Raw genomic sequence first — 25,355 nt, 5'->3', positions numbered from 1 at the left:
AGTGTGATAGGGAGTGAATTTATTCATTGTGTCCAAATTTAGAAGTTGCTTTTTAACTTAAAGCTAGGTTCACTCTCTGACTTGTGAGGTTGATTTTAAGTGGAAAATCTTTATATTTAATACTTTAGATGGCGACTGTCAAAAGGAAATAGGATCATGGCAGCAGATGATGACAATGGTGATGGAACAAGTTTATATGATGTATTTTCTGGTAAGAGCTCATTTTAACTGTTCTTCTAAATTTATTTAAATATAAAATAATATATGTTCACTGATACCACTCATCAACTTTTTCTTCTCACACACAAATGAATTAATACAGTAAAGTGCCTGGCAAATAGGAAATACTTAGTAAATGTGAACTTTCTTATTGTATGCTTTTGGGTCTCTTAAATTTAATGAAATTAACAACTTTGCCAGTATAAGTGGTAATGATATTTATTGCCATATCCAAAGAAATACAAAATAGGTATTTGTTACGTGTAAGTTGCATATATTATTTATATCCTTCAGTGTGTATTTCATAAGAGAAAGTTAGGTTTTCTAGTATAACAACAGCATAATTAACAATTTCAGTAAATTTAACATTGATACAATAATTTTATTCAATCTGCTATTTTTATTTGTCAGTTAACCCTTGAATTTTCTTTATTATTATGATTGGAGTTTAATCATCATTTTACTTCTTTATTTTAGTTTTTCTCATTAGTTTTTTTCTTTCTGATTTTCGTGACTTCTTTCAAATGTTGAATATATTTTGAATATATATATGTTGAAAATATATTCAACATATATCTTAGAATTCCATTTCAGTTTATATATTAGCTTTATGGACTACACCTCTTTGCATTATTTTTTAGTGGTTGCTCAAGGGATTGCAGTATACTTCTTTAACACTTTGTGGTCTACTTTCTAGTATTGTACCTTTTCACCTAAGATGTTGACTCTTGTATGTATAGTTGTCTTTAACCTCCATTCGTCCTTTTTTGTTAAAGATGTCATAAATCTCATGATACAAAGCTGTAATTTTTGCTCTAAACCATTCTATGTATCTTTAAAAAAATTAAGTTAATCAAATTAAGAAAAATTAGTCTTTTATATTTACTAAATTATTTATCATTTTTAGTCCTTCTAGTACTCTTTAGTATTTTTATAGAATAATTGTTTTGTCCCCATCTCTCTTCTGGGACTCCAGATATATAGTATGTGAGAACTTTGACATTATCCTATAGGTTACTAAGACTTTTGTTGTTTTTTGTTTATTTGTTTGATTTTGTTTTAAATCTTTTTCTCTCTATTCTTCAGATTGGGTAGTCTTTTTTGGTTTTTTTTTTTCAAAGGTTTTCTTTATTTGTTTGACACAGAGAGAGAGAGAAATGACAAGCAGGCAGAGAGGCAGGCAGAGAGAGAGGGGGACGCAGACTCCCCGCTGGGCAGAGGGCCTGACGTGGGGCTCGATCCCAGGACCCTGAGATCATGACCCCAGCCGAAGGCAGTGACTTAACCCACTGAGCCACCAAGGCGCCCCGATTGGGTAGTTTTTTTGATTTATCTTCAAATTCACTGGCTCAGCTGTCAAGAACATTCAGTGAATTTTTTTAAAAATTAGAAATTGTAGGGGCGCCTGGGTGGCTCAGTGGGTTAAGCCGCTGCCTTCAGCTCAGGTCATGATCTCGGGGTCCTGGGATCGAGTCCCGCATCGGGCTCTCTGCTCAGCAGGGAGCCTGCTTCCTCTTCCTTCTCTCTCTACCTGCCTCTCTGCCTACTTGTTATCTCTCTCTGTCAAATAAATAAATAAAATCTTTAAAAAAAAAAAATTAGAAATTGTAGTTTTCAGTTTTAGGATTTTCATTTTTGTTTGTTTTGTTTTGTTTCTTCCTATGTAGTAATTTTGGATTGCATTCTGGACACTGAATTCTGTTATGTTCTAGAGATATTTGGATTATGCTATATTGCTTGGAAGAATGTTGTTTTTACTTTTAGCAAGTATTTAACTTAGCTGAACTTCTCTCTTACCTGTGGTGGATAGCAGCTGAAAACCCTGTTCAGGTATTTTAACTTTAGCTGGACATTTTGGAGGTTTTTTTTTTTTTTTTTTTTTAATTTTTTTAAAAAAATTTTATTTATTTATTTGACAGAGATCACAAGTAGGCAGAGAGGCAGGCAGAGAGAGAGGGGGAAACAGGCTTCCCGCTGAGCAGAGAGCCAGATGTGGGGCTCGATCCCAGGACTCTGGGATCATGACCTGAGCTGAAGACAGAGGCTTCAACCCACTGAGCCACCCAGGCGCCCCGACATTTTGGAGTTTTAACCTTTATGTACTTTGGGGGTCACTCGGAGATTTGGACACAATTTGGGGAATATTCTCCAGCTCTCTGAATTTTCTTTCTTAGTTTCTAGTTGCTGTTATCCCTCCCAAGTTCTTTCTCTTGTTCTTCAAGCTATTAGGACTAGAGGTTTCCATCTGAGTTTTCACTGCCCATTGTTGGCTTTAATTAGGGCTATCCTTCTACAAAAAATTTTCTTACAAAATATTGTAATAAAAGGATAGGGGATACACTTATGACTGTTTTTCAGGTATTGTCTCCTCTTCAATTTTTGCCTGCTTTGGGTTGCTTTTTTGTTTTTTAGATTACTCCCCCCCCTTTTTCCAATTTGAGGTATAATTATACATACAACTTTGCGTTAATTGTATTAGGTGTATGACATAATGATTCAGTATTTGTATGTAATGGGAAATGATCACCACAATAATAGTTTAGTGGTAGAGCATTTGACTATAGATAGCTTTTAACAGTTTGCTTGGAGTTTATAGTTGTTCTCAGCAGGAGGATTGGTCTGATAGAACTAACTACTGTGCTGTAATTGGAATTGGAACCTTGTCAAAAGTTTCTTTTTGAAAGTGAGTTTTTAAGCCTAAAAGACGCTGAGTCATAAATCTGTGTATTGAGATCTTTCTGTTTATAAGGATATATAAAAACTTAAAAACAATTCTCTTTTGTGGTATATGACTGATAAAGTCTCCTTTTCCTGGCTCCCCAGAGTAGGAGTAGAAAAACTTAACTAAGTGCATAAAATCATTTTTAACAAGTCTTTGATTTTCTTGCAGCTTCTCCTCTTAAAAATAATGATGAAGGTTCTTTGGACATATATGCTGGATTGGACAGTGCTGTTTCTGGTATGTAAATTCTAAAATAAAATAGATTCTTTTTTACATTTTATATTTCTATTAGAAATATTTATTTTGTTACAGTTCTCAGAGTAATGCATAGTTCCTGAATAATTTGACCATTCTTTGGAATAATTTTACTTAGGTAAATATTTTCTTGACTAAAATTTGATCAGTAAAACAGATTAGCACTCAGGTTGTTATCATCTAGGTCTCAGATTTAACTGGACCTTGAGCAAATATATTTTGTACCATTAAAATGCAGACTGTTGTTGTTGTGTATACATATATTACTACTCATACTGTCACGGCTTACATGACATTAGAATTTTTGAAACGGGTAGTTGCTATAAATGTTTTCAAGTGTTTCTGTAAGAGTATGATATGCAGAGAAACTAATGACCTATCCAAATTAGAAACCTTTTCCATAATCAGAATTATCTCAAAGCAATAATAAGATATCTTTGAGCAGATACGGTACTGATTTGTTGACACAAGTGCTTTAGGTAAATTGGTTTTCTAATCAGTATCAATTTGGATGACATGCAGGGGGTGGAGAAATGTATAGCCCTTTGAGTTGAAATAGACACAACCTCAAAAAACTTAGCACATATATTTTCTTTTTTTCCCAATTTACTGGGATATAGTTGACATTTAATGTTGTATAAGTTTAAGGTATGTAAGTATTGCTTTGATACACATATGTGTTACAGAATGATTACCCCTTTAGCCTAAGCTAACACCTACATCAATCCTGATACATAATTATCATCTCTTTTTTATGGCAAGAACATTTAAGATGTATTCTCTTGGGAACTTTTAAGTATGTAATACAGTGTGATTAACTATAATCATTATGCTGTATTTTAGATCCCCTGAACTTACTCATCTTAGAGCTGGGAGTTTATACTCTTTGATCAACATCTCTTCTTCCCCGACCCCCGACCTCAGTCCCTGATGACCATCATTCCAGTCTCTGTTTCTATGTATTTGGCATTTTTAGATTTCACATATAAGATGATATCGTACTGTATTTGTCTTTCTCTGTCTTGTTTCATTTAGTATAATGTCCTCAAGGTCCATCCATGTAGTTGAAAATGGCTGGATATCCTTCCTTCTCATGGCTGAATAATACCTCATTGTGTGTGTGTGTGTGTGTGTAAATATACATATTTTTTTTTCTTTCTTTCTTTCTTTCTTTCTTTCTTTCTTTTTTTTTTAACATACCACATCACCTTTAACTATCTGTTAGTGAACACTTAGGTTCTTTCTATATCTTGGCTATTGTGAATAATGCCGTAGTGAACATGGGTGTGCAGGCTCTTTGAGATCCTTTTTTTATGTCCTTTGGATAAATATCCAGAGGTGGGATTGCTGAATCAGATCATAGTTCTAAGAAGTCTTTGAGGAATCTCCACGGTGTTTTCCAGTACTGCACCAGTTTATATTCCTGCCAACCATGCACAAGGGTTCCATTTCCTCCACGGTTTTGCCAACACTTGTTGTCTCATGGTTGTTGTTGTTGTTGTTGTTGTTTTAGATTTTATTTATTTATGTGTCAGAGAGAGAGGGAGAGAGAGTGAGCACAGGCAGACAGAGAGGCAGGCAGAGGCAGAGGGAGAAGCAGGCTCCCTGCTGAGCAAGGAGCCCGATCTGGGACTCGATCCCAGGACGCTGGGATCATGACCTGGGCCGAAGGCAGCTGCTTAACCAACTGAGCCACCCAGGCATCCCTGTTGTTGTTTTTTTAAGGGGAGGTTTCTGATACAACCAGCAGCAACCTTTACTAAACGTTTACTTGCTAATTGCGGCAAGTGCTTTTTATTTATTCATTTATTTTATTGAAGTATACTTGACATACAGCATTATAATAGTTTCAAGTATACAGCATAGTGATTTGACAGTTCTGTACCTTAAGCAGTGGTCATCATGGTAAGTGTAGTTACCATTTGTCACTATACAAAGTTTTACATTATTATTGACTATATTCCCTATGCTATATGTATATTTTTATCTCTTGTCTTTTTGATGATAGACATTTTAACAGGTGTAAGGCAATATCTCATTGTGGTTTTTTGATTTGGATTTTCCTGTAATTAGTCATGTGGAGCACCTTTTCATGTTCCTGTTGGCCATTTTTATGTCTTTGGAAAAATGTCTCTTCAGTTTTTCTGCCCATGTTTCCATCAGATTCTTTTTTCTTTTCTCTTTCTCTCTCTGTCTCTTTTTTTTTTGCTGCTGAGTGGTATGAGCTCTTTATATGCTTTGGATATTAACCCCCTGTCAGATATATACTTTGCAAGTATTTTCTCCCATTCTTTGAGTTGCTTTTTCATTTTGTTGATGGTTTCCTTTGCTGTGCTGAAGCTTATTTTTATTAATTAATCAATTAATTTGGGGGGAGAGAGTGAGAGCATGAGCTTGGGAAAGGGAGAGAGAGAATCTTAAGCAGGCTCTATAGTTATCGTGGAACCTAAGGTGGGGCTTGATCTCATGACCCTGATAGCATGACCTGACCCAAAATCAGGAGTTGAAAACTGAATTCACTGAGCCACTCAGGTTCTCCTGTGCTAAAGCTTTTTAGTTTGATGTAGTCCTGCTTGTTTGTTTTTGCTTTTATTTCCCTTGCCTTTAATGTCAGATCCAGAAAATCTTTGCCAAGACTGATGTCTAAAAACTTACCCTTATATTTATTTTCCTGAGAGTTTTTAGTTTTGGGTCTCACATTTAAGTCTTTAATCCATTTTGAGTTGATTTTTGTGTGTGAAGTAAGTTGGGGTCCAGTTTTCCAACACCATTTATTGAAAGAGCTTATCCATTCCCCATTGTATATTGTTGACTTCTCTGTCATAAATTAACTGATGATACATATATGTTTCTGGACTCTCTGTTCTGTTTTCCCTGATCTGTGTGTCTGTTTTTATGCCAGTAGCATACAGTTTTGATTACTTTGAGTTTGAAATCAGTAGATATAATGCCTCCAGCTTTGGTCTTCTTTTTCAAGATAGCTTTGTGTATTTGCTGTCTTTTATGGTTTCATATGAATTTTAGGACTGTTGTTTCCACGTATGTGGAAAAATGACATTGCAATTTTGATAGGATTGAATCAGAAAGTACATATTTTAATTTAAGAGCTTTTTGTTTGTTTGTTTTAGACATTGCATCCAAATCATGTGTGCTATCCCGAAATTGTTTGGATTTATATGAAGAAATCCTGACTGAAGAAGGAACTGCAAAGGAGGCAACATATAATGATGTATGGTTTACCAGAATTAAGGACAGTTTTTTTACCTTTTGTAGCTTCTGAAGTTCAGGCATCAGCTTACTATTAAACATTCTGTGTTTAAGATGTAGCTCTTAGTCTAAAAGAATATTTAAGTCAGTCTCTGCCTTCAGATCTGCTTTTTAAAACAATCTTTTCTGAATGCTTGTCTAAATTTAGTTATAATTTTGGTTGATTAAATTTAAGTGTCGGAATATATAAAACCTCAACAGGCAATCAGTATAATAAAACATTTTATCTTTTCATGATTTGTTCTAAGTTTTAAAATGTCCCAAGACTTAATTCAGACAAATTTCTTTCTCCCTTGAATTTTAAGGTCTGGATTGAATGTGAAACTGAACAAAATAAGTTTTTGGTTGGGACAATTTTTAGAACTAGTAATTTTACTAAATATCTGTTAGTAGAATAGACCTTGTCTATCCTTCATAGTGGGTTGATTTTCTAAATTTTAAAATATTCTGAAATGTCACTTAACCTAAGAAAATAATTTAGAATGATGCTTAAGTTAATCTTTTTCTGTCTTACAGTTGCAAGTAGAATATGGTAAATGTCAGCTGCAAATGAAAGAACTGATGAAAAAGTTTAAGGAAATACAGACACAGGTAGGATTATAGTGAATATTTTTGCCTTTTTGTTTTTGTTTTCACTGCTCCAGTCAATGAGAGAGAAACTTTACTGAGGCCCTAGGGCCTTTTTTTTTTTTTTTTTTTTTAATTTTAAGTCAAAATGTGTTAAATTGATTTTGTTAGAAATTAAGATGCTAAAGTGTTGGCAGTTTATGAGGAAACTCTTTTTTTTAGTGTTAAATGAAACAGCAAATCTGGCAAAACAAGCATTATTTCCTGTGTCAAGGAAACTAATATAAGAAAACGGATTGATGTGTTAAATGATATTTACGTAAAGGTCTGTTAGACTAGTTAACAGTTAAATAATGGAAAATTAATAGAGATGTTATCAGGTGGTTTGAAAGAGATTGGTTTGAGGAGCAAACTTTAGAATGGCCGTTGGGAGAAAATGGTGATGCCTTCACAATTTTTGCAAGAGTGACTTTTTTTGTGAACATGATACAGCATACAGGAATGTTATGTCTTGTTCTGGTTTTTATTTATTTGTTTTTTTTTTTTTTTTGTAAAGTAATTTCTCTTTGTTTCCCTTATCCCCAAAGAACCAGTTAGTACTAATAAATTCATTCTTTGTTCATCCTGGGTTTGGTACATTGTTACAAGTTAAACTTAAGTTAAACAAGTTCAACTTAAACAGTTAAACTGTTACAAGTTAACTTAAGTTAAACTTAACAGTTGTTAAATATAATAAAATTCTATCATTTTTATTTTCAATTTTCAAGATAATGACCCAGGCAGAACTTTCTTCTTGTCTTTTTATTGAACTTTTTTTTTTTTTTTTTTTAAAGATTCTATTTACTTATTTGCCAGAGTGAGTCAGAGATAGACAGCATGAGCAGGCAGGGGGAGCAGCAGGCAGAGGAAGAAGCAGGCTCCCCTCTGAGCAGGGAGCCTATTGTGGGACTTGATCCCAGGACTCTGGGATCATGACCTGAGCCAAAAGCAGATGCCCAACCGTCTGAGCCCCCCAGACATCCCTTTATTGAACTTTTTATTGCCTTTTCATTCTGAACCCTGTTTTAAGTAGTTTCATTTGGACTGGCCTTGCTCTGGTGCCATTCATCTTTGAATCTTTGCTGTATAATGAGCATAATAGTGCTTCTCATTGGACTTTTTTGAGAATTACATAAGATAAAAAGTGTGATGCCTGGCATATTGTTAGCACATTCAGTAATCATCAGCTGTATTATATAAGTTTAATAATCCTGTAGACATATACTTTATTTCTGTATGTACTTTAAATGTATTTTATGGTGTTTAGAATTTCAGCTTAAAAAATGAAAACCAATCTCTTAAGAAGAATATTTCAGCACTTATCAAAACCGCTAGAGTGGAAATAAATCGCAAAGATGAAGAAATAAATAATCTTCACCAAAGGTACAATTGAAGGGTGTGAATCTGTGTATAAATCACTTGGGTGTTGATATGTGGACTATGTTAAACTTTTGAGTGGAAAGATAGGAAAATCATGCATTAAGTATTTAAGGTTTTACTCTAAGTGACCAATGTTTCCTCTCTCTTTAAAATTTTGGTTGGTCAGTATTCTCCAGGGAACTTCTTACCTCTCTCCTTTCTTTGCACAGCCAGATCTCCAGAGCAGTTATCTAAACTTGCTGTCTTCATTTTCTGTTTCTACTCACCTTTGACTCCTTTTCACACTGATTTCTGCTTCCATTGGTACACCAAAACAGCTGTCATTTTGGCTAACGGTGACTGCCATTAAGTCCATCAAACAGTTTTGACTTCTGATTTTAATTTGCCCTCACATTGACATAGTTGACTCTCTTGCTTTGACTTTCATGATTCTTAGTTTTCTTCCTAACTTGGGGTTTATTCTCTCATACTTCATGAGGTTGGAATTCTGCAAAGCTCAAACCTGTGTTTTTCCCTTTCTCCATCAGTATTTTTATATAAGGTAATCTCACTCATACAAGGTCCGTTCCATTTATATGCAGATAACTACTTCACATCTATACAGAATTTTCAGAATTACCTCATCCAAAATGGAATTTATGATTAAACCTCTTCCATGTTTCCCACCTCAGTGGATTCCCCATCATTTATTCAGCTGGTGCAGGCCAGAGATCTAGAGGTAGAATGACAATTTATTTCCCACACCAGGACCCTTCTGAGAGTAGAAGTGAGTGCTATTTATAACTGCAGTGAGATTGCTTGGCAAACTGGGCCACATAGTCACCGTGCCTAGAAGTCATTGACACTTACCTCTCTAATCACCTCTCACATCTAAATTCATTACCATGTCCTGCTGATTTTTATGTCTTTATAATCTCTCTAATTATTATTTCTCATCATATCTACCATCATTGCTACCTGTCAACTCTTATCAGGCAGTAGTCTTTGTGCTGGTATCTCTGCATCCGTTCTTGCTCTTTTGGGCCTTTGGTTTGTCTTTTATCAGTATTAAAGCTGCAGATAGGACACTGTTTTTTAATTTTTTATGATTAATTTTATTATTTTGTTTTGTTTTGTTTTGTTTTTTTTAGAGAGGGAGAGAGGATGGAAGGGGAAGGGTGGAGGAAGAGGAAGGAAGAGAATCTTAAGTAGGCTCCCTGCCTAGTGCGGAGCCTGACATGGGGCCTAGCCTCACAACCCTGACATGATGACCGGAGCCGAAATTAAGAGTCGGGTGCTTAACCTACTAAGCTACCCAGGTGCCCCCAGATAGGATACTTTTTAAAATCACAAGTCTGGACACTTCACTATCATGGAATTACCTCGCTCTTCACAATATGGTCCTAAACTATTTTTCAGGCCTTGCCTTCAGCATTTACCTTTGTCCTAGGTGTCACAGCTCTGGTATGTCTCTGGCATTCTTTTGATTCCTTGGATGTACTGTGAGCTCTGCTTTTGCATAGACCGTTTCCACTGCCTGGAAGTCTCCTCTCCACCTGCTAAAAGTCAACTCATTTTTGCAGGGGTATTATTAGTCTGTTATCCCTGAAGAGGTCAGATTTCTCTTTTGTGGCTTCATGTATTCTTGGAGTTTTTAAAATCAGTAATAGAATTACTTGTTTAGTTTCTTCTTCTTCTTCTTCTTCTTCTTCTTTTTTAAAGATTTTATTTATTTATTGACAGAGATCACAAGTAGGCAGAGAGGCAGGCAGAGAGAGGGGAAGGGAAGCAGGCTCCCTGCTGAGCAGAGACACCCCCCCCCCAAAAGTGGGGCTCGCTCCCAGGATTCTGGGATCATGACCTGAGCTTAAAGCAGAGGCTTTAGGGACGCCTGGGTGGCGCAGTTGGTTGGACGACTGCCTTCGGCTCAGGGCATGATCCTGGAGTCCCGGGATCGAGTCCCACATCAGGCTCCCAGCTCCATGGGGAGTCTGCTTCGCTCTCTGACCTTCTCCTCGCTCATGCTCTCTCTCACTGTCTCTCTCAAATAAATAAATAAAATCTTTAAAAAAAAAAAAAAAATAAAGTTTCTTTAAAAAAAAAAAAAAAAAAGCAGAGGCTTTAACCTGCGGAGCCACCCAGGTGTCCCTCTATCTTCTTATCTCCAAGTTATCTCTCTTAAAAGCCCTGTGGGCTAGAACTTTCTTTTAGTATCTGTCTTTTTGCTGATCTGTAAGCTTCGTGGAGCAGGGACTATGTCTGTGTATCTTCACCATTTTATCAAGAGCCTGGCTCAGAGCCTAGCACATGGCAGACAGTCAATAAATGATTGACGAGCGAGAGAAAATAATCTTATGTGTGGACTGTATGGCATCATAAAGGACTTCAGGCCTCTTGAAAATGAAGATGGCTGTGTGTTTACTAACCTAAATCCCATCAGTGCAGCTGGTGTAAGATTGCTTCCTGAAATATTGGGGAAATTTTATACATTTTTGGATCTTTTATGGGTGGGGTGTCATGTTTGAACAGGGTGGAAAGAGAAACTGGGTGAATAAATGAAAGTTATGTCATTAGATTGATTGATGTGGTTATATATTATCTAATAAATATTCTGCCAAATATTTTCACTTTATAATTGTGACCTATATTTGGTATTCTAATGGTGAGTGTTTATCATTTGGTTGAAACGTTATGTTTAATAGAAAAATTAAAAATAACATAAAGTGAAAGTTTAAGAGTATGCATTCTGGAAATTATATTATGTGAAGGTTTATTTTAAAAGAAAACTTTTCTTTCTTTATTTAAAAAAAAATTTTTTTTTTAAGATTTTATTTATTTATCAGAGAGAGAGGGAGAGAGAGCGAGCACAGGCAGACAGAATGGCAGGCAGAGGCAGAGGGAGAAGCAGGCTCCCCGCCGAGCAAGGAGCCCGATGTGGGACTCGATCCCAGGACGCTGGGATCATGACCTGAGCCGAAGGCAGCTGCTTAACCAACTGAGCCACCCAGGCGTCCCTTTTTTTTTTTTTTTTTTTTTTTTAAGAAAACTTTTCTTTAAAAAGCTTATTTATTTAAGTAATCTGTATACCCAGCCTGGGGCTCAAACTCATGCCCATGAGATCAAGAGTTGCACTTCTGACTGAGCTACCTAGGTACCTCTTAAAATAAAACTTTTATCTAGTAAGGAGCTATACTAAATACGTATTATGAGCTCTGTGGGCTAGAACTATCTTTTAGGAGCTTATAGTTTAATAGTTTATAGGTTTAATAAGTATGACATATATAACACATATGTCCTTTGTCAAATATGAGTTGTTTGTTGGATAAATTTATTGTGAACATCTGCCATTCTGTGATTTGTCTATCACTCTTTATTGTGTCTTATGAGGAATAGAAGTTTTTAATTTAATTAATTTTTATTTTATTTTATTTTTTTTTGGTGGGCAGCAAAGCAAGGTTTATTGAGTGGTAATAAAGTGATAATACAAAGCTCTTGAGGAGGGAGGGGACCCAAGAGGGTTGCCCAGAAGTTTTTAATTTTAGTGATGTTTAGTTTGTCAGATGTTTTTCTTTTATGGTTAGTGTTTTTTATGTTCATTTTTCCCAAGTGGAAGGTATCTTCTAATTGTTTTTTGAGCTAAGATATTTATTAGTTTCCTAAGGCTGCTTTAACAAATGACTACAAACTGGGTAGCTTAATAAATATTGTTGTTTAAATTTATTGTTTCATAGTCCTGGAAGCTAGAAATCCAAGATCAAGGTGTTAGCAGGATTGATTCCTTTTGGGGGCTTTGTGTAGAAGGATCTGTTCCAGGCCTCTTTCTTTGGCTTGTAAATGGTTTCTTTCTTCTTGTGTCTCTTCTGTTGCTTTTATTTTCCACATAGCTCTGTGTCCAAATTTCCCTTTTCTTTCCTTCTTTTTTTTTTTAAGATTTTATTTATTTATTTGTCGAAGAGAGAGGGAGAGAGAGCAAGCACAGGCAGACAGAATGGCAGGCAGAGGCAGAGGGAGAAGCAGGCCCCCCGCCGAGCAAGGAGCCTGATGTGGGACTCGATCCCAGGACGCTGGGATCATGACCTGAGTCGAAGGCAGCCACTTAACCAACTGAGCCACCCAGGCGTCCCCAAATTTCCCTTTTCTATAGGAATATTAGTTATAGTGGATTAGGTCCACCCTAGTGGCCTCTCTTTAACTTGACTGCCTTTATAAAGACCCTGTCCTCAAATAAAGGTGCACTGAGATACTGAAAGTTAGGACTTCAGCATAAGAATTTGGCGGGGGGGAGGTGGCGGCACAATTTAGCCCATAACAAAATCCATATAAAATGTACATACTGTTTAAGGTTGTATGTCACCCATGTCCTCTTTTGTTTTATAAAAATCTCCCCTTATTCCTGAGTCTTTTTTTTTTTTTTTCCTTAGTCTTTTAAGCTTTGGTGTTCTGTATACATTTAGTACTGATTAGGAATACATTTATGGAGATTCAGGGAAGTTATAGAAGTTTAGGAAGATGACTTAAAGTATTACAAGGAACCAAAATGATCTATTTACATTTTATTATTAGGAGAACTGCCAGTTTTCTGGAACACTACTATAAAATCTTAAGACTTAGGCTTTTGTTGTTATTGTTGTTAAACAATAAGTACATGCCATTCCCCTAAGAGAGAATTCTCTTTATTTTTGCGTAGTATGTGCCACTTTAAGATGGGTATTGATGCTTTGGTTTACTGTGGAATTGTGTGTGAAAGAAAACTGGGGTAGAGAGCTCCATTGAACTCTATGATTATCTGTGTTGTCTGGCATTGTTTTACTTTTCCTTCTGTTTGAGTTGCTCTAGAGTGAGTGAGGACAAGAAAATAATGTCACTTGTTCTAAAAGAAATGAATCTGTGGTTAGTTTGGGAGTGGTCTGCTGTGGTGAGGGAAGTCTGGAAGACATTGATTAAGTGCTGGGATAGAATGGAGAGGTCCTTCAGAGTTTGAGCAAAACAACTAAAAGGGAGTTTCCTTATTTTAAAAATGGGCCCATTTAGTTGGAAACTGGTAAGCATCACTCACGTCTTTATATGAAATAAAATTAAATTTGCCAGTATGTGGGGCCTGACTTTTAAAGTGTTTTGCATGTAATTAAAATCTGGATTATTGACAAGAAATTAACTTTGGTTTTTGTTGTCAATTTCTATTTCTTAATAGATTGTCCGAGTTCTCACATTTTCGAAATAATCACAAAACTGCAAGGATAGCAGATATAGTTAAAACAAAAGATCTTAAATCCAGATCTCCCCATTTGGATGATTGTTCAAAGACTGATCTCAGAGTGAAAAGTGATGTTTCTAAAGATGGACATCATAGCACTTCACTGCCAAATCCCGAAAAGGAAGGAAAATTATATTGTGAAAAAAAGAGCACTTTGTATTTGCCTCCATCTGTTGAAAAACACTGCACCAATGGCATTTGGTCACGTTCCCATTATCAGGTTGGTGAGGGTATTTCAAGTGAAGATAATAGAAGAGGGAGAAAAGATATTAGACATAGCCAATATAGCAGAGGAACTGATAGAATATGGAAAGACTTAAATACTAGTTGTGGTGATGGTGAACCGAGGAACATAGAGACTAGTCAAAGGCTACAAGGACGTCCTGAGAAATACGGTAAAGGTGAACCAAAGGCTGAAAGCAAAAATTCAAAGTTCAAAAGTAACACAGATTTGGATTATAAAAATGAACGAATTAGCTCTTCTTGGGAGAAAGAGACCTTTAGAGAAAGGTCATACACTCGAATGGACTCTCAAAGTGACAAAAAACTAGAAAGACAAAGTGAAAGATCACAAAATACAAATAGAAAAGAACTTAAATCACAAGACAAAGAAGAAAGAAAAGCTGATCAAAAATCTAAATCTGTAGTAAAAGACCAGGATCACTGGAGAAGATCTGAACGAGCATCACTTCCTCATTCCAAGAGTGAAATAAAATCTTCTCATAATTCAAGTAAATACCATCTAGAAGAGAGAAGAGGAAGGGAAGATTGTAAAAGAGATAGAGGTGTAAGTAATCATAGTTTTCAAGAAGGAAGATGTCCATCCTTTCTTTCATCCAGTAGAATTCATAAACACATTGACTCCAAGGAAGTTGATGCTGTGCACCAGTGGGAAAATACACCTTTAAAAGCAGAACGGCATAGAACTGAAGATAAGAGGAAAAGAGAACGAGAAAGCAAAGAAGAAAGTAGGCATATAAGAAGTGAAAAAAGAACACCTACAGAACATTTGCAGAAGACTAACAAAGAAATTAAGAAAACCACTACTGATTTAAAGAGACAGAATGAGCCAAAAAGTGATAAAGGTGAAGTCTCTAACACTGATGTTTCTCAAGGAACAGATAATAAAGAGCTTGTAATTAAAGCTGACATTGGTCCAAATGAAACAAAAAATAAAGACTTAAAATTGAGTTTTATGGAAAAATTGAACTTAACTCTTTCTCCTGCTAAAAAGCAGCCTGTTTCTCAGGATAACCACCATAATATAACCAGTATCCCCAAATCCAGTGGCATATGTGATTTGGAGTGCTTGGTGCATGCGACAACAGTGACATGTGTTTCCTCTGTCAATGAACATACCACAGAGGAAACGGAATCCAAGTTGTCAGAACCAAAGGATGCTCTTTCAGCTGTATCTGAAGTCAGGACCAGTAATCCAGAAAGGAAAATAGAAGAAGAAAACAGTTTGTTGGTTAAATCTGATGAGAATACTGTGGATTGTGATGTGCCCATTTGTCATACAGAGACTTCTTTCTCAGCACCCGTGGAAATGAAACAAACAGAATCCATGTTTCCATCACCAGCAGAAAAGGAACAAACCATTAATGATAACAAGGCAGCAGTTCCTATAGTAGTGGACATATTACAAACAAATGTTTCTCAAAACTTTGGCTTGGAATTGGATACCAAAAAAAATGATGATGTGAATTCTTGTGTTTCTGGAGGTATGGAAATGAAAGAGGCTTTTTCAATAGAGGTAGCTGAATCCAGTGACAGCATTTTGCAGCCTTCAGTTGAAGAAACTGGCATTTTGCCAATAGCCCTTTCAGAAGATGGTAACTGCAAATTTGAGCCTTCTCTTGTAGATACACCACTGGTTGAAAGTAAGTCTTGTCGTTTGGAGCCTTCCTCACCTAAAGGGACACTAGAATCTTCACTTCAGCAGACTGAATTAATGGACAACAAAATGGAAATCGGTGAAACAAACTCAGTATATAATGATGATGAGAATTCAGTTCTAAGCATTGACCTTAATCACCTGAGGCCTATTCCAGAAGCCATCAGTCCTCTGAATAGTCCAGTGAGACCTGTAGCAAAAGTTCTTAGATTGGAAAGCCCATCTCAAGTTCCATTATGTAATAACAGTCATAAAGGTAATAGTTTATATTATGCTCTATAACTTTATGTGAGAATGCAAAGTACATAAGCAAGAAGAATTTGTGTCTTTTCTTTCTTTTCTTTTTTTAAGATTTTATTTATTTGACAGAGAGAGAGACTGAGCACAAGTAGGGGCAGCAGTAGCCAGAGGAAGACGGAGAAGCAGGCTTCTCTCTGAGCAAGGAGCCTGATGCTGGACTGGATCCCAGGACTGGATCCCAGAACCCCGGGATCATGACTTGAGCTGAAGGCAGACATTTAAGGATGACTGAGCCACCCAGCTGTCCCAGTGCTCTTTTTTTTTTTTTGTAACATAACTAAAATATTATTTAGACCCCTGTCATTGATTTGAAATGTACATTGAGCCTTTTATCTAAATTTTGTTCTTTTTACAAAAAAGAGTATTAGGGCAGATTGTTTCAAATACTCTGCTTGCTTTCAGAGTTTTGTTCAAAAGCCATCATCAAATGGTATCGAGTAGGTGGTCCTGCTAACATGAAGATACCCAAAGATACCCAAAGAGTTGGTTGATGGTTAGTCTGATGACCACACTATATCATCACTGAGCACGAATTAAGACCAGTAAAGACATATGACATGATTAATTATTAGGCATTAACATTCTACTATAAAAAAGCTATTAAAATAATGAATTGGGGGTGCCTGTGTGGCTCAGTCAATTAAGCATCTGACTCTTGATCTCAGCTCAGGTCTTGATCTCAGGGTTATGAGTTCAAGCCCCATCCTGGGTTCCACACTAAGTATGAAGCCTACTTATAAAAAAAATGAATTGCTGTAGTTTATAAGTTTTTATTATATTTAGTATGGAAATCTCAAATGACTTAAGACTGTAGTCATGTGACTGTAATATATATTTCTCTTCCACAGATATATTTCCACCAAATTCAGCTCAGTCTACCTCCAAGAGCAAGTCTGATCTCAATAAGGAGAATCAAAAGCCAATTTGCAAGTCTGACAAATTTACAGATACAGACTCTCATAAGAACTCATCTTTAGATGAATTAGAAGAAGGAGAAATTATAAGTGACAATGAAAAATCTAAGCCACAAAAAAGTTTTGAAAAAAGTGTCATACCTAGAACTTCTGCTGAAGTGCAGAACACAAAAACTAGCCCAGGAAGTAGGAAAAGTACTCTGCATTTGGGTAAAGAGACTAGAAAAACATCTTCTATAAAAATCCATCAGACCAAAAGCAAATGGAATAAAAGACGAAGTGAATCTAGCAGATCTTCAAAAACAGAGAAGAAAGACAAGACAATGAGTACTTCCAGCCTGGAAAAAATAGTTCCGATTATTGCTGCACCCTCTTCTGTACGGGAGATTATGCACATGTTACGAATGATAAGGAAACATGTAAGGAAAAATTATATGAAATTTAAGGTAAAATTTTCATTGATGCAATTCCATAGAATTATTGAATCAGCAACTTTGAGTTTTACATCACTAATTAAACACCTTGACTTATCCAAAATCTCAAAGTCCATGGCTACTTTACAGAATAATCTCTGTGATGTTATAGAATCCAAGCTTAAGCAAGTTAAGAAGAATGGCATTGTGGACCGCTTATTTGAACAGCAGCTACCAGATATGAAAAAAAAACTCTGGAAATTTGTAGATGAACAGCTGGATTATTTGTTCGCAAAGCTTAAGAAAATCTTAGTAAAGTTTTGTGATTCCATAAACTTTGGCAGTGACAGTGATGAAGGAAAACGTGAGAAGCTAAATAAAGAGAAAGCCCAGTATTCAAATGGTCAGAAGGGAAATGTGGACTGCTCCAGCAAGGAAATGCTGAAAGAGAAATCCCCCAAATCAGAAGGTTCTGCTAATTGTAAGTCTTTACCAGGATGTAAAAAGTCTGAGGAAAAACATCAAGACCCAAATAATTTCAACATTAACACAGCAAAGCGTGACATTAAAAAAAGTTGTAACACTTCCCTCGATAATATTAAGAACTCTCAATCTGAAGAACACTCCTTGGAACCAAACCGTCCCGGCACCCCAAAGCCAGGAAGAACTGAGGGCAACACCATTGAAGACACGCAGACATCCCAGCATGCAGCTTTGAAGCCAGAGCGCAGTTTTGAGATTCTCACTGAACAGCAAGCCTCTAGCCTTACTTTTAATTTAGTGAGTGATGCCCAGATGGGTGAAATATTTAAAAGTTTGTTACAGGGTTCTGACCTTTTAGATAACAGCGTTAATTGTAATGAAAAAAGTGAGTGGGAGCTAAAGACCCCAGAAAAACAGCTGCTGGAGAGTCTTAAGTGTGAATCTATACCAGCTTGTACAACCGATGAGCTAGTTTCAGGGGTGGTTTCTCCATGTCCTAAAATGATTAGTGATGATAATTGGTCATTATTATCATCCGAGAAAGGCCCTTCTCTGTCTTCAGGGCTTTCGTTGCCAGTTCATCCTGATGTGTTGGATGAAAGTTGCATGTTTGACGTGTCCACTAATATAGCTTTGAGTAAAGATAATGTGTGTAGTTCAGAAAAGAGCAAACCCTGCATTTCCTCCATACTTCTGGAAGATCTAGCGGTCTCTTTAACAGTGCCATCACCTCTGAAGTCAGACGGTCATCTCAGTTTCCTAAAGCCTGAAGTTTTATCCAGTTCAACTCCTGAAGAAGTTATTAGTGCCCATTTTAGTGAGGATGCCTTACTTGAGGAAGAGGATGCATCTGAACAAGATATTCATTTAGCTCTGGAGTCTGATAATTCAAGCAGCAAATCAAGTTGTTCTTCATCATGGACAAGTCGGTCTGTTGCTCCAGGCTTTCAGTACCACCCCAACCTACCCATGCATGCTGTCATCATGGAAAAGTCCAATGATCATTTCATTGTGAAAATACGGCGGGCAGCACCATCTACCTCCCCTAGTCTTAAACAGAATGCGGTGGCTGATGAGTCATTGGCATCTTTGCCTGGAGTGGAAAAGGACGCTGATAAAGCAGCAGAGAAAGACTATGTTTCATGTCAGAATGGAGTTTTTAAATCTGCGGAGGAACTAAATTCCGACAACAATGTTGATAGCAATAAATCAGCCCATGAAGAACAGGACTGTATGATAGAAACACAGGTTCCCGATATATATGAATTTCTTAAAGATGCTTCAGGTAAAGTGGGCCATAGTAATGAAGTGACTGATGAATGCTTTAAGTTGCACCAAGTGTGGGAACCAAAAGTACCTGAAAGCATTGAAGAATTGCCTCCAATGGAGGAAATTTCACATTCTGTCGAGGATCATCTTCCAAACACCTATATAGACCTCACGAAAGACTCAGTCACGGAGACCAAAAACTTGGGGGAATTCATAGAAGTAACAGTTTTAAATATTGATCAGTTGGGATGCTCTGAAGGCAGTTTGGATCAGAGTGCTCAAATACTAGATGAAATGCAGCCCGATACCGTAGATGCTTTTATTGATTTGACACAAGATGTTTCAAGTGAGAGTAAAAACGAAGGGAACTGTCCTGCCTTAGCTGTTGAACACTTTGAGTGTCAGGTGATATGTGTAGATGAAGATAACTGTAAGGAAGAAAAGGTGCAAGTGGCAGACAAGCCTTTGGAATGCATTGTTGAGGAAACCTATATTGATTTGACCTCAGAACCTCCCAGTTCACACGAAGTTAAAAAAGATGATTTAAAGTCAGAGCCGGCATCAAATTCTGATGTTTCAGTATTGCCTGGAGCTTTGGATAATGCTCCTAAAAAGAGAAAAAACCTTTCTGATCTAAACCATTCTAATAAAAAACAGAGAAAGGAAACAGACTTAAGCAGTAGGGAAAATACCAAGAAAATTACCCAAGATTCTGGTGAGAATGGTGAAGCTCACCGAAAGAAAGCCAATAAGAAAAAAGACCCTGCAGTGAGCAAAGAGCCGTCATCGTCAAGCCCAGGGATTAAGGATCTATCAGCAGCATCTGCCACATCTCCTAAAAGCCTTTCTGCAAAGAATGTTATTAAAAAGAAGGGAGAAATTATAGTTTTATGGACAAGGTAAGACTCTTGAGACTCAAGTCACTAGGAAATGTTGGCAGGCCAGGCATCTGTTCTGTTGTGTCATCATAGTTTTGTCATCCCATCCTAAAATAAGGCAGGTAATGACATACTTCAGAAATGGCCAAAGTTGGTAGAAGATGCATTCTAGAGTTCAGCTGGAGTATGGAATGATCTAGAGCAGAGGCTCTTAACCAGGTTTGTGCATTAGCACCATGGATATAAGTTTTCACTTTTTTTTTTTTTTTTTTTTCTTTTTAAATAGGCTCCATACTTAGCGTGGAGCTCAGTGTGGGGCTCCGACTCACGACTGTGAGATCAAGACCTGAGCTAAGTTGGTCACGTAACTTACTGAGCCACCAGCTGGGTATTTTTTTGTTTTTGTGACATCACTTTTTTAACTAAAAATTCTTTGATTTGTAAGGAACTGGTATAACCACATTTTATTTTATTTTTTTAAGATTTTTACCTATTTTTTTTATTTGAAAGAGAGTGTGAGCATGGGGATGAGCAGAGGCAGAGGGACAAGCAGCCTCCATGCTGAGTGCAGAGCCTGATGTCGGGCTCCATCCCACAACCCCAAGACTGACTGGAGCCGAAATTGAGTGTGATGCTCAAAACACTGAACCACCCAGGTGCCCTAGCATAACCACATTTTATTTATTTTTATTTTTAGAAAGATTTTATGTATTTATTTGATAGAGCACAAACAGGGAGAGCAGCAGAGGAAGAGGGAGAAGCAGGCTCTCATGCTAAGCATGGAGTCTGATGTAGGGCTCGATCACAGGACCCTGGGATCATGACCTGAGCTGAAGGCAGATGCTTAACCAACTGAGGCACCCAGGTGCCCATAACCAATTTTATTTTTATTTTATTTATTTATTTTTAAAAATATTTATTTTAAAGATTTTATTTATTTGTCAGCAGGGGGAGGCACATGCAAGGGGAGCTGCAGGCAGAGGGAGAAGCAGACTCCCTGCTGAGCAAGAAGCCTGCTGTGGGACTTGATCCCAGGACTCTGGGATCATGACCTGAGCCAGAGGCAGATCCTTTGCTGATTGAGCCACCCAGGCGCTCCCCCAATAGCCACATTTTAGAAAGGAAGAAGGACAGGTGGTGTAAGACAGGGCAGAAAGTGTGAGGCTTTGTAATTTGTATTTTCCCCTAAACTAGGAGTTTGAAAAAAGTTTCATTAATAGGTTGTACTTTGGATTCCTATGTGAACTTTTAAGAAATGCAGATTTAAAGACTCCATTTCAGACACAAATGTAACTGAAGTTGTGAACCATTGGACTAGAGGTTCATTGCTCCCCAGACTTATCTAGTGTGCATAATGAGGGAAACTCAATCATACTGAAATTGGTGACCGGTTTTATTATTTTATTTTATTCTATTCTACTTAATTTTATTGTATTTTATCTTTTAAGTGAGAGATTTGTTTATTTTAACCAAAAACACTCGCTACCCCTGAACACTACCAGTCTCTAAAGTGCAGTCTGGGGGCATGCACGTTGGGGAACAGCTGGTGTTGGGAACATGTGGAGAGCCTGGCTCCCTAATCTACTGAGAGCCCCACGTCTTCTCTCCCTTGTCACCCTGAACTTAGCTCAAATCTCCAGAAACTGTCTCCTTGCTTTTGCTCTTTTTTTTTTTTTTTTTAAGATTTTATTTATTTATTTGTCAGAGAGAGAGAGAGAGGGAGAGAGAGTGAGCACAGGCGGACAGAATGGCAGGCAGAGGCAGAGGGAGAAGCAGGCTTCCTGCTGAGCAAGGAGCCCGATGCGGGACTCGATGCCAGGACGCTGGGATCATGACCTGAGCTGAAGGCAGCTGCTCAACCAACTGAGCCATCCAGGCGTCCCTCTTTGCTTTTGCTCTTAACCTCGGGCCCCAGAAGTGCTCAAAGGTCTGAGGGAGTTCTGTAGCAAACAACTTCCTGGTGACCAGTTTTGTTTAATACCACAGTCTTCCATGCCTTCCTTCTAGGTAATTTACAGATGGCAGAATAGGATCTCAGAGAGTATAACAACACACTCTGGTTCAGACCATGTGGAAAAACAGGTCTGGGAATGAGAAGATCTGCATTCCATTTTACTGTTGGTGCTGCTGCTTATTAAGACTGGGTAGCTCAGTGGGTTGAGCCTCTGCCTTCGGCTCAGGTCATGATCTCAGGGTTCTGGGATCGAGCCCCGGATCGGGCTCTCTGCTCAGCAGGGAGCCTGCTTCCTCCTCTCTCCCTCTTTGCCTGTGTCTCTGCCTACTTGTGATCTCTCTCTCTGTCAAATAAATAAATAAAATCTTTAAAAAAAAAAAAAGACTGTGATCATGTTTGGGCCCTGGTTTTAAAAGTACTCCACAATTAAAGAGAGAATTTTGGAAAAAATCTTTAATTTTGGCATTAGAAAAATAATTTTGTTTTAGAAAATTTTGGGAAATACCTGTGAGCTCAAACATCATCCATAATACTTCTCAGAGATCATTGTCCATATTTTGGTATATACATTTTTTCTTTTTTCTGTGGGTTTTAATAAAAATGTCACCTCTATTGTAGATATTAAGGCAGTGGAGTTTTTGTTACTTTTCAGCTCTAATATGCAAAGGCTAAACAAATACCATTATTCTCTCTTCAGAAATGATGACCGGGAAATTTTATTGGAGTGTCAAAAAAGAGGGCCATCACTGAAAACATTTTCTTATTTAGCTGCCAAGTTGAATAAAGATCCGTATCAGGTAACTACCCAATTTTTGCATCTTTGTAGTTTTTAACAAGTGTTGCTACTATAAATAGATTTAACTTTTGTTATGCTTTAAATATGTAGATATTTATTAGCTAACGTCTTTAACAATATGGCTCTTCATGTACAACTGTTAAAAACTTAGTAAGGGGCACTTGGCTGGCTCAGTCAGTAGAGCACGTGCCTCTCTATCTCAGGATTGTGAGTTTGAGCCTCACTTTGGGCATAGAGATTACTTAAGGAAATTAAAATTTAAAAAAATAAAATAAAAACTTGGTGATTATGGAAGAAGTTTGGAACGATTCTAATCTTTTTTCCTATTGTCTTACCATTTACCTATTTTCAAGCTGTCTTGTAATGATGTTTGCTTGTTTAAGAAAGTTTAATGTTAAAAATTAAGCCTGTAATCACCTTTAGTATGAAGGCACTTCATTTTTCCAAACATTACTTCATTTCTTTATTATTGAGGGCTATTTTTTCTTTCTCTAGATGTTTTATGAAAATATTAATCACAGATAAAAAAAACTGTTATTGAGATATCTGTAATTAACATTCCTTTAAAATTTTTCAGGTCTCAGAAAGATTCCAGCAGTTAATGAAGCTCTTTGAAAAGTCAAAATGCAGGTAGTTAATGGTTCTGCTACAGGAGACTAGTAAAGTAAATGTTTGATACTGTTACTTACTGTGCAGTTAAGGGCCTGTTAGTCACTGAAGATACGAGTAGTGGGTGAGAAACATCCAGTTGAGTCCCTGCTTCAGTTACAGGTGGGAGGATGATTACTCATGCAGGATTCTAAGGTCACCTCATCCACAGGGACCTGCTCAGAGTGAAGCCTGCTGCAGTTCAGATCAGCATGGCATCTCTCAACTCTCTCTTAAGTGTAATTGACTTACCATAGGACATTTTTTTTCAACCTTCTGATGGCTGATGAGTATAAGGTGGAGAGGAAATGCATTTGTTGGTTAATAAAAAATCTTTTATAGATGAAGAAAATAAAACATTTTTCAATAGCACATATTTCACCATTAATGAAATCTGTTGTTTTTGTAATTTAATATTTTTCAAATTTTAATTAGTACTAAATACTTTTGGAATATAGAACATATATCATTCATAAACATGAAATCCACTGTCATCTGAATAGATGACATGATTTACTATGTTAATTTAAATTAATAATGTTCACAGACATGTTTCCTCAGTTTATTTAAGCCAATCCTGTACAGGTTTATTAAGGCAGTAATTATCAGAAGGGTTTTTTCCTGTAAGACCCGAAACAATTGCTTAGATGTTTTGGACCTTTACATAAGGAAAATTATAAAGATATGTAACCTATTGCTAGTTTTCAATTTATTTGTAATCATAATGATTTGACTACAGAACACCCAATTTCAAATTAATTTCAAATTCAGTTCAAATTAAATCTGAATAGAAACTGTATTTGGACATAGGTCTTAATGTGAAGCGTCCTGAATATTTTTGTTTTAAATCTATTTCTGGACCCAGTGTAAAGTACTATCTTGAGATAATCTGTTAATTTCAGTATCCTCTTTAAGCAACTTATTTGCTAATGAGATTTTAAGAAGATATTTAGCAGTTTACTGTGATGTTAAAATCCTATTTACATAATTTGGAATGTAAGATTGAGTAATGGAGTATTTAAATGGAAAAAGCTTATTAAGAACTTTCCAAAATGGCCTGATTCTTTTTCAGATTTACTGTGCTTTAAAATTTTCACTGCCTTTAAGAACTTCAGCTGAGGTTTTATTTTACCTGAATATTCTCTTAAAATGTGACTTCCATTCTCTTGTGGAGATAATATACATTCATGAAAGAATTAACTTGTTCCTGGAAGTTATGCTTCTTAGTTCCAATACAAATCTAAAATCTTAATGGCTTTGATATTTGAAATTTTATTTGCTTGCATGATAGCAAAAACTGTAGGTTATTTTATTTCTAGCTGTCTCTTAACTATTTTTTTTCCATCCTAAATACTATGGTCTCATTAAATTCTTGTCAAAATCAGAATATAGCAATAAAGTTACCAAATTAATTCTGTAAAAAGCTAGTTCTTAATGCTGATATCTGAGTGAACTCATTTAAAGAATAACACCTTATAAAAGGGTCCTATCAGAAAAATAGAATCATAATGTCAGCATTTTCTTACATTACAGATAAATTGCTGAACTCCTTGGAGTCTTAGTTGATACTGCATACTACACAGAAGCTTAGAATTCCTCATGTTTTAAATGGGGAAGTAGAGGGCAGTTTTATGGCGTATTTGATTACTAGATAAAAGTCTACATTTACTATTACTCGCTGACTCTTCAATCTCAAGTCAGCATGTTTAGCTTGTTCCAGTCATCAGTCTGATTTGCTCACTTGTTACTGGTCAAGATATTTATTTTTAAACAGAACTTGTTATTAAGATAAAAGCGACAACGAAATGACATTGAAACTTTAGTTTTGATATTTCAGAGAAACGGCTTTCTTTTCTAGATTTTTCAAAATAATTTTGTAGCATTTTAAACAATTGTTTGTTTCATTCATTTTTATTTGCTTTTCTAATTGCCTCTCATTTTGATAAATTGTAAAATAATTTAAATAGTGTATATGTAAATATGTATAATTATAATGATGTAAAATACTTCGTGTGTGTGTATGTGTGTTTGTGTGTGTACACACATACATGGCTTTGCCTAGCCAAGGGTTTTTTTTTTTTACGTGTATAAAACTTTGTATAAAGTTTGCTTTCAATACCA

The 25,355-nt window shown here is 36.4% G+C and overlaps 1 protein-coding gene across 4 annotated transcripts in view; it reads left to right on the top strand.

Annotated features, from left to right (window-relative positions):
• Nucleotides 1–25,355, top strand: part of CASP8AP2 (caspase 8 associated protein 2) — a 32,270-nt gene that overhangs the window by 6,616 nt on the left and 299 nt on the right. For 2 of the 4 annotated variants that reach the window (XM_044245528.1, XM_044245532.1), the window contains exons 2-10: nt 129–211; nt 3,110–3,178; nt 6,325–6,425; nt 6,980–7,054; nt 8,337–8,452; nt 13,620–15,835; nt 16,728–19,857; nt 22,488–22,587; nt 23,164–23,216. In XM_044245528.1, the coding sequence (XP_044101463.1) occupies nt 157–211; nt 3,110–3,178; nt 6,325–6,425; nt 6,980–7,054; nt 8,337–8,452; nt 13,620–15,835; nt 16,728–19,857; nt 22,488–22,587; nt 23,164–23,216 (5,915 nt within the window). In that variant the 5' untranslated portion in view covers nt 129–156. Of the gene's footprint in view, nt 1–128; nt 212–3,109; nt 3,179–6,324; nt 6,426–6,979; nt 7,055–8,336; nt 8,453–13,619; nt 15,836–16,727; nt 19,858–22,487; nt 22,588–23,163; nt 24,626–25,355 lie in introns of those variants that run through there. The other 2 variants (XM_044245547.1, XM_044245540.1) reach the window with 2 other exon arrangements.

Source organism: Neovison vison, chromosome 1 (genome assembly GCF_020171115.1).
Source record: "Neovison vison isolate M4711 chromosome 1, ASM_NN_V1, whole genome shotgun sequence".
NCBI classification, from domain to species: Eukaryota; Metazoa; Chordata; class Mammalia; order Carnivora; family Mustelidae; genus Neogale; species Neogale vison.
Note: the sequence above shows the minus strand (reverse complement) of the source record. Positions and strands in the feature narration are given on the sequence as shown.